This window comes from Myxocyprinus asiaticus, chromosome 50 (genome assembly GCF_019703515.2).
Source record: "Myxocyprinus asiaticus isolate MX2 ecotype Aquarium Trade chromosome 50, UBuf_Myxa_2, whole genome shotgun sequence".
NCBI lineage: Eukaryota > Metazoa > Chordata > Actinopteri > Cypriniformes > Catostomidae > Myxocyprinus > Myxocyprinus asiaticus.
Window position 1 is genome coordinate 13325111 of NC_059393.1, and position 12827 is coordinate 13337937.

General features: G+C 40.1%; 2 protein-coding genes across 6 annotated transcripts in view; both read left to right on the forward strand.

The window, feature by feature from the left end:
* LOC127439298 (C2 calcium-dependent domain-containing protein 4C-like) overlaps positions 1-12827 on the forward strand; it is a 416605-nt gene that overhangs the window by 239902 nt on the left and 163876 nt on the right. The gene's annotated exons all lie outside the window — the stretch shown is intronic.
* LOC127439284 (transducin-like enhancer protein 4) overlaps positions 2222-12827 on the forward strand; it is a 70420-nt gene continuing 59814 nt past the window's right edge. For all 5 annotated transcript variants that reach the window (XM_051695514.1, XM_051695515.1, XM_051695517.1 and 2 more), the window contains exon 1: positions 2222-2831. In XM_051695514.1, coding sequence (XP_051551474.1) covers positions 2808-2831 — 24 coding nt within the window. In that variant the 5' untranslated portion in view covers positions 2222-2807. The remainder of the gene's footprint in view (positions 2832-12827) is intronic.

Below are 12827 nucleotides of genomic sequence, written 5' to 3' on the forward strand. Positions count from 1 at the left end.
CAGAGAAAAAGAGAGAAAACATTAAACTGTCACATTTGACATGAAACTGAGCACGCGCGCACACACACACACACACACAGTAATAAAACATAGCAAAGAGTAAGATGGATGGATAGATAGATAGATAGATTTAAGTCACAGGAATGTGTTTCCTTTCAGGTTTATGCTCCTCGTTTTGACCCTGTGACCTGCCTCACCAGTTTAGGAGAGATTATTTTCGAGACCCTCTCCATCGGTCATGTCAGTGATATCTGTTTGTGCTCAGCCAGTGTCATTCTCACGTGTCTGTAAGAGATGGAAGGGAGACAGTCGTGTGAATAATTACCTGCCTAATCCGCACAATTAGATAACGCGATTAGAGCAATCCCTGACCTGAGAGATGTCACAGACTGAGGGATGACTAACCGGGGAACACCTCTGAGATCAAGTCAGTGGGATGGAGGAGAACAAGAAGGTGATGAAGAAATCAGAGCGATAGACTGCTAGAGGACAAAATGAGGTAGACAGATGTCTGTGTTTGTAAAATGACAGCAAATAAATTGGTTGTTTTGTTTTTGCAGGCAAGTGAACAAGCAAAGTGAACTTGTTCTGAATAAATCAAGGCCATAAGTGTTGCAATCACAACTAAATTTGCCACTTTATTTCTCAAAGGGCAGATGAATGTTCATCTGTCAGTTCCGTACGTGCAAATATGGGTTTGGATGCACCTTATGCTTTCACAAAATTGTGGGCAAATGGAATCATATCTCATCTCTCACTTTTCTTCTCTCTCTTTTTTTTTAAAATATATATATATTTTGTTTTCTAATTTGCTTCTCCCCAGAGGAACATTTTTTTGCTCAGAAGTTGCTCTTCCAATGCTCAGTAGACTTATTGGAGATCTTAGATGTTTCTCCTAAAATTTCTCTGGAACAAATAAGACAATCGTTGACATAGGGTAAACTTATAGAGCAATACAATTTATGTAACTAGCATAGCTCAGATCATTTTGGTTTTGGACGAATTTGATGAGAATTGTTTGAGTTTATATTGAAATGTATGACCTTTGAAATCTATGACCTTCCTGAATGGATGGATGCATTTCCCAAAGTGCAAGTGGGAGGTTGACTAATTGAAAGAACTAATTCCCATAGGTTGTGTATATGTTGCAATGCATATTCAGTCACTTAAACCCCCATCCTTCACAAAATTAATCGGCCAACAGGCTGTGGCAATCCTCTTTGCTACAGCAGCCGTGAAGCCACATTCACACAATTTTGCATCAGGACATCAACGTACCTCTCAACACCAGTGTCAAGCATCGCTTTTTTGAACTCCACATGAAAGTTGCTGCAGAGAACGTCAGAGTTCGGAATGGTATTCTATCCATACTACTCTTACTGCTTCTGACATTTCTAAGATGTTGCTGAGTGTTGAGGCAACCTCATCATTGGCGAACTGTCTGGCGGAGCAGCCTCAGCATTGATGGCCTCGCAGGTTGGGGCAGGTGATGGAAGGCAGTTTCCTCATTGTATCATGTGTTTGGCTTTTAGGTGATAGTTTAGACTTGACATGCTTCTGTGGTAATTAAATTCCAACTTTCAAAGGATACAAAGTACTTTAATTTTGTCCCAAGTCCTATCTGGGTTTGTTTTGCAAGAGGTCCTTTCTCCATCACTTGATCATTGACACGGAATCACTGTTGTGTGTTTGTTTGTGGGATGTACGTCAGTGAAATGTCCCCGGACACATCGCAAAGGTTCTGTCCTCTTCCAACCAGTGTTCAGAACTCGCACAGAGCTGAATAAAATCTAATTTTAGATTTCAGAATCTAATGTGAAAATTGGTAAATGTGTTAAATTCAACGTGTGAATTGTTTTTTATTAATCCGTGCATTAATGCATTAGTTTCGACAGCTACACTGTTTACATCTCTATTCATACTCTATTTAACCTTATTTACATAACTTAATCTAATTTATATTACAAACCATTATGTCATTCTTCTCTGGGTCTATCTTTTGAATTATTTGAATCTATAGACTGTTCAAAGCAACAACAACAAGGAATTATGTATTATTACTTGAACGTGTGTAGGTATCTATTTCTGTCTGACTGAACAGGTCAATCTCTCCGTCTATCTATCCTCTAACTAACTCACCGAGTCCACCTTAAGTGCAGCTTGAGCAGGCTGTAGTTTGTGTTGAAGCCAACAGGCACAATATATTACAGTCTAGGGCTCACTGCTGAAAAGCCTGCTGGATCTTCCAGTGACCTGCTGTTCTTTTCTGCTTTCCTGTGTGTTTTTTCCATCCTCTCTAGATTTAGATTAAAAACAAAGCTCGTTCCTCCTTCTCCCCAGTCTTTTAGACCACAGCAAAGAAGGTCTGTTAGTTGTGAGGTAGTGTTACAAGAGGAACAAGGTTTGGAAGAAGACTGTGGCACATTCGGATGGAGGTACGTGTTTGTTTTTGTAGCTTGTTGGGGATATTTGCAGAAGGACGAGACAGGGGACAGTTGGACATGTTTCTTCAGAATTCCCTGGTCTAGTGAGCTGTCATACAGGGAGAGACAGACACTAAATGGACTTTAAGAGTGGGACATAAAACATCTAGTCCAAGTGTAAGTGAGGGGATCTTTTTTATGAGTACCCCTCGTTGGATGCACCGATAGCTTTGTGGGATCCGAGCACGGAAAAGATATAATCAGATTCCCAGCAGAGGAGCTTGATCGAGGGCTCAGTTCCTGGTGGAGGGGGTACGCAGTGGTGCGGAGGGTCAGGGGAGTGAGTTGGCCATCAAACCGAAAGCCGGCATCTCTCCTGTGACCATGTACCCACAGGGTAGACACCCGGTAAGTACACTGCGCTCTCTCGTTCTCCTTCGTTCTTGCTGTTAGAAGACAAATGAGACAGATTGAGGAATTGAATGTAATGGAGATGTCTATGTAGACTTTCAATTGTATGTACACATTCACTGTCAGCTGCAACCAGGTGCTCTCAAGATCCAGTTGATAGAAAGTTGTGTGGGAGGAATCAAACACTCTGTGTGTGTATTAGTCTGTATAATAAACCTTATTCAACACCCCCTTCAATAAATGTCATAGATGGTAAATGAGGGTGGGTTTGGATAGGGTTGGCCATGGTAAGTTTATTTGTTATCTGTAACCCATCTTAGGTACGTAAGTGTCTTTAGAATCTAAATCCAAACTATCCATCCACGCTGCAGCCTGTTTTAAATGATTCAGCATATCAGTCTAAACCTGCAATAAATGAGAGTACAAACCATGAAATGTCTTTATGAATGAGTGGAAGGGACCTTGAGACAGTTTTGGTATGTATTTTTATACATCAGAAACACTACTTTGTTGACTTTTGTACCATTTGTTCAATTGATAAATTGTGTTAAGGTTCAAATATGCCCTTCTTATAGAGCAATATTCGGGGTTAAAACAAGTTAATCTCTATGGACAGCATCTGAATATAAAATAAAAATTATTTCAACTTGTACCTCAGTTTGTAAAAACATGAAAAGAATCTGTGTACAAAATGCACAATGGATGGCAGTGGGGCAGCTACTTGCCTAGAGTGGTTGGAAATGCGTATCTGTCAACAGAACTCTAAAGTAGAACTTTACTAAAATGTAGCTGTTGAATCAAATTGATTTTCTGTGATAATCAACAGCATGCCACAGATTCTGTCCTAGAGAGCTGAACTTGTCTTTTATCTGGAATATTACTTTAACTAGGGTGCAAAAATGTTTAGAGTTCCCATTCTGAGTGAGGTAATGTATTTCATAATGATAAACTGAACAAACTCAAAAGGACAAGTGAAATCCACGGCCAGGTTTTATTTTTACCCTTGTGGCCTATGAAATATGATCAGCAAAAGGTGTGAGAAAGGTCTGAGTGTGTCTGTGTTTAACTGAGCAAATACATTGGCTTTTTTGTTCACACCATTTCTTGTTTTGTAGCTTTTTTTTGACAGAAAATTTTCTGGAAACAAACTGTTCTAATAAACTCTTTTATAGGTGGTTCTTGCTAAGGCAAGCATCACTATTACTTTTGCTTATTTGGGTTGGGGATTTCAAATGGCACGCAACATGTCCGTCACCATTTGTACTCTGGACATGAATGATACCTTAAATCATGTAGCTTGTCGAAAGAAGTGTGCTGTGCTGTCACTTTTGTAAGTAACCAGTCTAAAACTTTTTGGCTGGCAGACTATAAAAAGGGTGAACTGTCCCATTGACTTATATTTAAGTAAGGACCCAAACCATATCAAGAGACCAGAAAATCATAGGCTTTGTTCACAACGCAGCTAAATGTGGCCCAAATCTGATTTTTTAACTCATATGTGACAGAACTGTTAATTGGATAATCGTGTGAACAGCCAAAAGCACTTTGAATCTGACATTTTCAAATCTGATCTGGGCCACTTTCATATGTGGAAATAAATCAGATATGTATCTGATTTTTTCCAGTGTGTCTTCGGTGTGAACAGCCAGGTCAGATTTATGTGATTTTTACATGAATCTACCTCAACAAAACAAAAACATTCTTCAGGAGATAAAAAAAGCTCTTACATTCATACAGATGGGATCATCACAGATGTTTTTTAATACTGTGACTAAATCATACCAGAAAACAACACAAAACTTGTAACTTCTGAATGAGAGACATTTATGGTGATTTGGTAACAAATACTAACACGGTGGGCGTGTGTACTCGCCCGGTTACACATCAGACTCGCATCTGTTGATGAATCTTGAATAAAATAACTTTAAATGTCTGTGGAAGTTCAATTTGACAATATTTGTGCTGTCTTCAGGCCTGTATGAACATTTCCTGGAACTTGGCATGGAACGAAAGCAATTTTTATGTTTTTCTTGATATCGTTTTTTTGGGTGTTTTTCCATTCACTGCAGTGTTTCCTCCCGCTAATGGTCACAAATATGGTGGCTGTGGGAAAAAGTGACGTCACTGTAACAGGTCAATATATGCCTTTTATATTTTAATAATAAGTTGCCGGAATTTTGGCCCATTCCTCCAGACAGAACTGGTGTAACGGAGTCAGGTTTGTAGGCCTCCTTGCTCGCACACGCTTTTTCAGTTTTGCCCACACATTTTCTATGGGATTTAGGTCAGGGCTTTGTGATGGCCACTCCAATACCTTGACTTTGTTGTCCTTAAGCCATTTTGCCACAACTTTGGAGGTATGCTTGGGGTCATTGTCCATTTGGAAGACCCATTTGTGACCGAGCTTTAAATTCTTGGCTGATGTCTTGAGATGTTGCTTAAATATATCCACATAATTTGCCTTCCTCATGATGCCATCTATTTTGTGAAGTGCACCAGTCCCTCCTGCAGCAAATCACCCCCACAACATGATGCTGCCACCCCCATGCGTCACGACTGGGATGGTGTTCTTAGGCTTGCAAGCCTCATTCTTTTTGCTCCAAACATAACGATGGTCATTATGGCCAAACAATTACATTTTTGTTTCATCAGACCAGAGGAACTTTCTCCAAAAAGTAAGATCTTTGTCCCCATGTGCACTTGCAAACTATAGTCTGGCTTTTTTATGGTTTTGGAGCAGTGGCTTCTTCCTTGCCGAGCAGCCTTTCAGGTTATGTCGATATAGGACCCGTTTTACTGTGGATATAGATACTTGTCTACCTGTTTCCTCCAGCATCTTCACAAGGTCTTTTGCTGTTGTTCTGGGATTGATTTACACTTTTCGCACCAAACTATGTTCATCTCTAGGAGACTGAATGCGTCTCCTTCCTGAGTGGTATGATGGCTGCGTGGTCTCATGGTGTTTATACTTGCGTACTATTGTTTGTACAGATGAACGTGGTACCTTCAGGCATTTGGAAATTGCTCCCAAGGATGAACCAGACTTGTGGAGGTCCACACATTTTTTTTTCCAGAGGTCTTGGCTGATTTCTTTTGATTTTCCCATGATGACAAGCAAAGAGGCACTGTGAAACATTCTGTCTGTAAACAATTGTTGGAAACATTAGTCATGTCATGCACGAAGTAGATGTCCTAAATGACTTGCTAAAACTATAGGTTGCTAATATGAAATCTGTGGAGTGGTTAAAAAATTAGTTTTAATGACTTCAACCTAAGTGTATGTAAACTTCTGACTTCAAATGTACCTGCCTAGTGAAGTGGTTAACAACTGATTTGCAAGGCAAACAGCATCAGGAGGATTGGTAATTGATTCCACTGGATTTTTGTGGTTACTGTTATCTGAAGCAGGGGGACTGGGGGCGAGGGGGTGGAATGAGAGAGGGGTAAATGTGTTCTGGGCTTTAGAGCCAAAAACAATAACGATAAAAAAGACCCTGAGCTGGGAAAGCTCATAATCCCCTGCAGCCACATCTTCAATTCCCAACAGTTACAGAACGCAAACTTCTAACACTTCTTAGTGAGAAACATTACTTAAAGGTAGCTCTAAATAATCCTAAAGCCTAGTTTACCCAAATCAGTCGTCATTAATCACCCTCATTTAGTTCTAAACCATTATGACTTTCTTTCTTCCCCTGGAAAGCAAGAGAATTTTTGAAGAGTAAATGATGACAATTTTCATTTTTGGGTCAACTATTCTTTTAAAGCACAGATTTAAAGTTGCTTTTACATGCGATCTCAGATTAGTCCTGATGATTGTGTTCTAGTGAGTGTCTGGATGGCAAAGCCAGCCCTTTATCAGTGGGGAAGGGTGTGAAGTCCGAAAATGTCATGTGCAAGGTGAGAGAAACAAAATCCCTTTTCTCTGCAGGAGGTCTGAGGATATGTTTGACATAACCAGGAGACAGAGAAACCTGATACAAATAAGAGGCTGTAAAATTCTGAGTGTGTTACTGCACATACTGTAGCACATGTTTGTGTGAGAGATGTCGGCGTGTATGTGCTCTCACTAATACCTGTGTTTGCACTTTGTGGATTTATGGGTCTGATTTATGTGTTTGTGTGAATTGTGTCAGGAAGTGTTATAAGAGAATATCTTACGACTTCGTCATCTTGTACGAATTATTACACAAGTTATAATGCAGATACTGAGCACATGAACTAAAGGTGAAGATGGAGTTAGGAGAACAGTCATCTGATTGGTTGACCAGTGCAGACGCTATTTGTAACATTTAAAGTCATAAAATGGCATTCGTAACCCACTTTGTGTATTAATTAATGGAACTAATAAAGTCTTACTGGTTCTAACCACTGCTCATACAAAGTCTTGAATTTGTGGGGCCTGGGTAGCTCAGTGAGTAATGGCGCTAACTACCACCTCTGGAGTCGCAAGTTCGAATCCAGGGTGTGCTGAGTGACTCCAGCCAGGTCTCCTAAGCAACCAAATTGGCCCGGTTGCTAGGTAGGGTAGAGTCACATGGGGTAACCTCCTCACGGTCGCGATTAGTGGTTCTCGCTCTCAATGGGGCGCGTGGTAAGTTGTGCATGGATCGCGGAGTGTAGCATGTGCCTCCACATGCTGGGAGTCTCCGCGGCATCATGCACAACAAGCCACGTGATAAGATGTGTGGATTGACTGTCTCAGAAGCGGAGGCAACTGATACATGTCCTCCACCACCCGGATTGAGGTGAGTAACCGTGCCACCACAAGGACCTACTAAGTAGTGGGAATTGGGCATTCCAAATTGGGGAGAAAAAGGGATAAATAAATATATATATTCTTGAATTTGTACCATATTCATAGACTCCTTTTTTTGCATGTTATTTTGTATGTTTTAGAAAGATTGCCAGTTTTCTATTGCACTGATGTGGTGGCCAAGGAAAAATCGTAACCAAATTCCTGGCCACAGAATGCACATATGCTCCTTTAATAAGCTGATAGTTTGAGCTTGTGTGCTCTCTTTTGCACATTCTTTTACATCCAGCCTTATTGTTTTAATAAATCTTATGTTCTGGCCACGTCTGGACAGTAATCCGCTTGGTTTCTAGTTTCATATCTTCCCACTGTTTTATTGTGACTCCTTTTTGTTGGTCTGAAACAGATCCAGAGTCTTCCAAATTAGAATTTCTTTCTTTCTTTCTTTCTTTCTTTTTCAAAGCAAAACCATTGCTGATTTACTCTGTAATGTCTAAAAGCTGTTTTCTCTGCCTGCCAATCCACACTTCCTAATCCAGTATATGATGGCGATGGCTTTTCTTTGGCCTTACAATGGGAGCCGTCGTGCTAAAACTCCTAGAGATAGTCTGCGGCCATCCGACTTCCCGCCATTGATTGGGGTTTAAGATTGATTGAAAGCCTCACATAGGAAGGGTGAAAAGAAGGGATGTTCTCTCAGGTGTGCGAGGGTGTGACGGAAGTGACAGCCCTAGTCGCCCAAAACTCACCCCTCTGTGACCGAAGCTTGCTGGAAGGTGTACCTGTTCAACCTGAGCAACTACTAACAGTTCTATTCTGGGAATTCTAGCTGTATTTATTTGGAGATAAGGCTTTGATCTGCCTTGCAGAAATGGCCAGGAAGGAGAGATGGATTTTTAGAGAGTGAGAACGCACAAACACACACACACACATTCACCCAGCTCCCCTCGAAATCACACTGACACTTCCCTTCCTCCCACTCTCTGGTAATCCTCATCTATTCATGTGTCTTTTCGCACTAAATATTTCACTAGCGCAGCAGATGATTATTTCATGGATGACTCTATCCCCAGCCTGTCTGAGAGGATGCAAGTGGAAAACAGTTCCGAAGTCATTTCGGAAGCTGCCAGCACTTCTCTCTCAACATCTCTGTCTCTCCCATCAATTTAAAACATTGGGGCAAATTCACAAAACAGTTGCGCCACTTTTATGTGCTGTATCTCAGCGCAAAAACCACCCGAAATACAGTTTAAACAGGTGGGAAATGTGCTTAAAGAGTGGAAACGCCTCATTTCAGTGCAAACATGCCTTATTCTATTCTTTATTCACAAAAATCTATCCATGATACAATTGCTATTGCACTATTACTGCTGTTGCGTCACACATATTGCGTTCAGCACAAAAGTTTTTGCTGTGTTTTTGCAGTTACCTGATTTGCATAATTCCTTTAGTGCAGGAGTTCTCTATCTTTTTTGGTCCACAATCCTTTTATTATGCTCCAAATTTCCACAATTTCCCACACAACAGAGTTAAATTATATAAACTATATGATCTCACAGAGAAACAAAACATTTTACTATTTACTGTTTAGTCAATTTCAATATTATTGATTCTGCCACATCTTGCTGCTTTTTTCAGTGTCTTACATCAGAGAGACATACTTTTAAGATGCTGTGTCAAATGAAAGTAGTTAAAAGTAGTTCAACTTTGAAAGACATGTCTCAAAGCCCCTGCCTTTTGCTCCATTCTGTTGCACTCCTTCAATCTGTTTTCATAGCAAGAACTAGTGATGGGTTGTTCATGAACGATTCGTTCATTTTGAAAGAATCTTTTATGTGACACAGAAGAACGAGTAGTCTCAGAGAGTGATTCACTCATTTTGTGTTGGCCGCGCATGTGCATTGCGCAACCTCCGTTCATTTGTTATGTGAAAACCGCATAGGCGCTGTACCGGAAACAGAAATGATTAGTTCACCTTTCAACTCTTTTGGTCCGAGTCATTCGTTCTTTTGTCATTTGACAGCCGTATACGCTATGCACATATGGCTGTCACTTGACAAAAGAACGAACGACTCGGACAAGAAGATTCCAGAGGTGAACTAATCATTTCTGTTTCTCAAAATTTGTCCTTTGCTGCATTATCAATTTTTTCTTATTGGGACTGTAAATAAAGTTTGCGTAAGTAGACGTGTTGGGGAGCATTTGGCTATTGAAAATGTAACATTTTAATTTAATTCTGTTCAAATGAACGAAATGACTGAAATGACTTAAAGACTTGTTCATTTTGCTGAACAAGACTCAAAGATCCAAGTCAGTAAAATGATCCGTTCTTCCCATCACTAGCAAGAACGTGTCCGTGTGAACAGTCCCTTATAGTTGAAAGCACGCAGCCAATCTCTGCGGTTATATACAACTTGTATTGGTCTTTGCTTCGCACAAATAATTGCAAGCATACCTTACCAGCAGTCAGTGACACTTTTACGGCAGCTGGCTTACATTGAATCTACCTTTGTGGCCAATGTAGAGCAGAAGCGCAAAAAGAAGCGCCTAGAACAGGGCTAGTCAACTGGCGGTCCACCGCCAATCATCTTTGTCTGGCCAAACTGATTTTTGATCAAATTGTCTCGCAATCTGAAATACCAGAGCACTCTTTATGCAAAACTCAGTGTTAATATGCGTGAGCCTCAGCAATCAGTGGTGAGTTTAACAACGCTCATTGGCATGTGCAACAGCATTCAGCCGTCATCAGCTGTGCGGAACGGATAGTTTAGTTACACTGCTTTGCTAAACATAGATCACACTGTTTAGGCGACCATTTTATAGCGTCTTTTTCAATCAAATGTATTTATATAAAATTGCTTGGTTGTGTGGGTGCGGTCAAATCTACAGATGTAAAAAATTATCACTGCAGTTGTGACAGAAATGTTGTCAGCACATATGCACATTAGGCAACAAAAGCAGTCGATTATGAAAACTGAATGTTCAAAGAAAATGTGCTGAAAAGTTTGATTTTATTCGCTATTCTTGAAGTGTTTAACGATCGTGTCTCATCTGTTCAGGGTCTGTAGGGCTTGGAAAAAAATTATAACGTGAAACTGAACATGGAAATATCCTGATTAAATTTGGTTCTATACAGCTGTGAGTCAGCCCTCTCAATCACAAACAGCATCAACTCATTTTTTTCTTTTGCCATTGATTATCTGCACAAAAATCTGGCTCCTGCACTGGCTATTGTGTGCAAATTCACAATATTTGCAGGACTAATTTTTTCCTCAATGAATACGATGATACTTTATAGAGAAAATGGAAGAATATACATTTTATCTTTTTTTTTTTTCTCTCTCCAAAAAGATAATCAAATTTAAATGCATTCTTAAGTAAACATGACATTTTTATATGACCATTGTTTTCATATGTGGGTTGATATTGTGAGAGGGATTTAGCAGGTTTAAATGTTTCTCCTTGGTTTACATAATTTGTGAAGAATAGCCCTAAAATGTTAAAAATGGTTATTATGTTTAGTTTTTTTGTTTTTTCAAAGTGAAGTTGATAAAAAATTATTTGTTAGTTAAGAGTATAAGTCATGTTTGTTCTTCAGCCAGATTTTATGAAGAAATTTATGGCCAGACCTTAAAAATGTATAATTCAATATACAGTATACCCTGTGACTATATTAATATGAATAAATGCACAGTATTTAGGGCGTTTTTTTAAGTAACACGTTACTTGCAATGAAAATGTTAGCTAAGATAAATACGGAAAAACATTTGGCCCCCACCAAGTTTTCATCTGGATAATCTGGCCCCCGCAAGAAAGTAGTTGAACAGCCCTGGCCTAGAATAGGAGCTTTAAAAATTGTGGTAAAAAGTTGTTTTCTAAATATACCATAAGTAACTTACAGTTCTTAAAAAGGTTCTGTGAATTTGCTTCTCTGGCAGCCTGAAGGCTAAGAAACTTTGCTTTAGTGAACTGGGTGATAAAACACAGTATGTGCAATCAGCGGGCATGATTAAATCTTAGTGAATTCCCCCCACTGTGTCTAAAATAGCAACTCCAGCAGTGATAGATGATCAGAGCTGGCGATTGGGAGGGTTTTCATTTCTCACCATTGTTATGGGATCTGGTTGTCTCTCTCTCTCTGTCACCTGCTCCCCCCTTGACCTCTCTCAGAAGATAATCTCCAGTAATTCTAGGCTAGCTTGCTGCAGCTCTTCTAAATTGTGATTGACTAGGCTCTGTCCCACATGGCTCGCTGTGTGTGTTTCCACCAGGCCTCGTCCCGCTTCGCCCCAGATTAACTGGATCAGTTTTGTATTTCAGGATTCCCCTCCTCCTGTCTGACACACAGTGTCTAAACAGACACCGTAACCCAGGTTCTGTGTGTTTGCGTGTTTGTACGTGTACACATGCGTTTGCATCTGTGAGTGTGTTTGCATATTTTGTTCACGAGCACATATGGACCCCCCTTCATTTCATACAGTCTGAATTACCCTCTGTCCGTCAGGGTGAAAATTTTATAAAGACATTTTTTTATCCAGAATTAAAACAAAGTGTATATGTTTTATACCATCAATAAACATCATCAGTTATTATTAAGATAAGCATCACTATTATTGTTGTTCATACTGTTCATAACAAATCCTTAAATCTAAAGGCCAAAGTTTATTTCGGTTTTCCATGTGCCAGTGCGTTTGACACAAGTTCCGTCATCAGCACATTACGTACAGTCTGTTTGCGTGCAGCCTAGTTTGTCTAGACACATGGACAGTTTGCATCTGCACGTCGCTGGTGCATACTTAACTGTGCTAAAAGAGTATCACAAAACAGTCTTATTTGAATGTGTCCGTACAGGCTCGTGACCAAAATATTATACTTTGAAAGGCTGAACATTCGACCATGCACGAGACGGAACGGCATGCGGGAAAGCGAACATCTAGTACTATCCTTGCAATTCTCCCATGGTTACAACAATATGAGAGATTTTTGGTCCAAAGTATCCTGTAATGTTTGATTCCTCGTGATATAGTGAAATTGTATCGCCGTGTTGATGTGGAAACCCTGCCCTGATCTTTTGCGCTCTAATGAGTCTTGTGTGGTTTACACAGTGTTCAGGGTAGTTACTCTACACACACGGACATGCATGCATGTTTGAATGAATGAGGGTCAGCAGGGATATGATGACATTCCCCTCCCCATTCAAACACATTGTGTACTGAACTCATCCATTCAGCTGCGCGCCT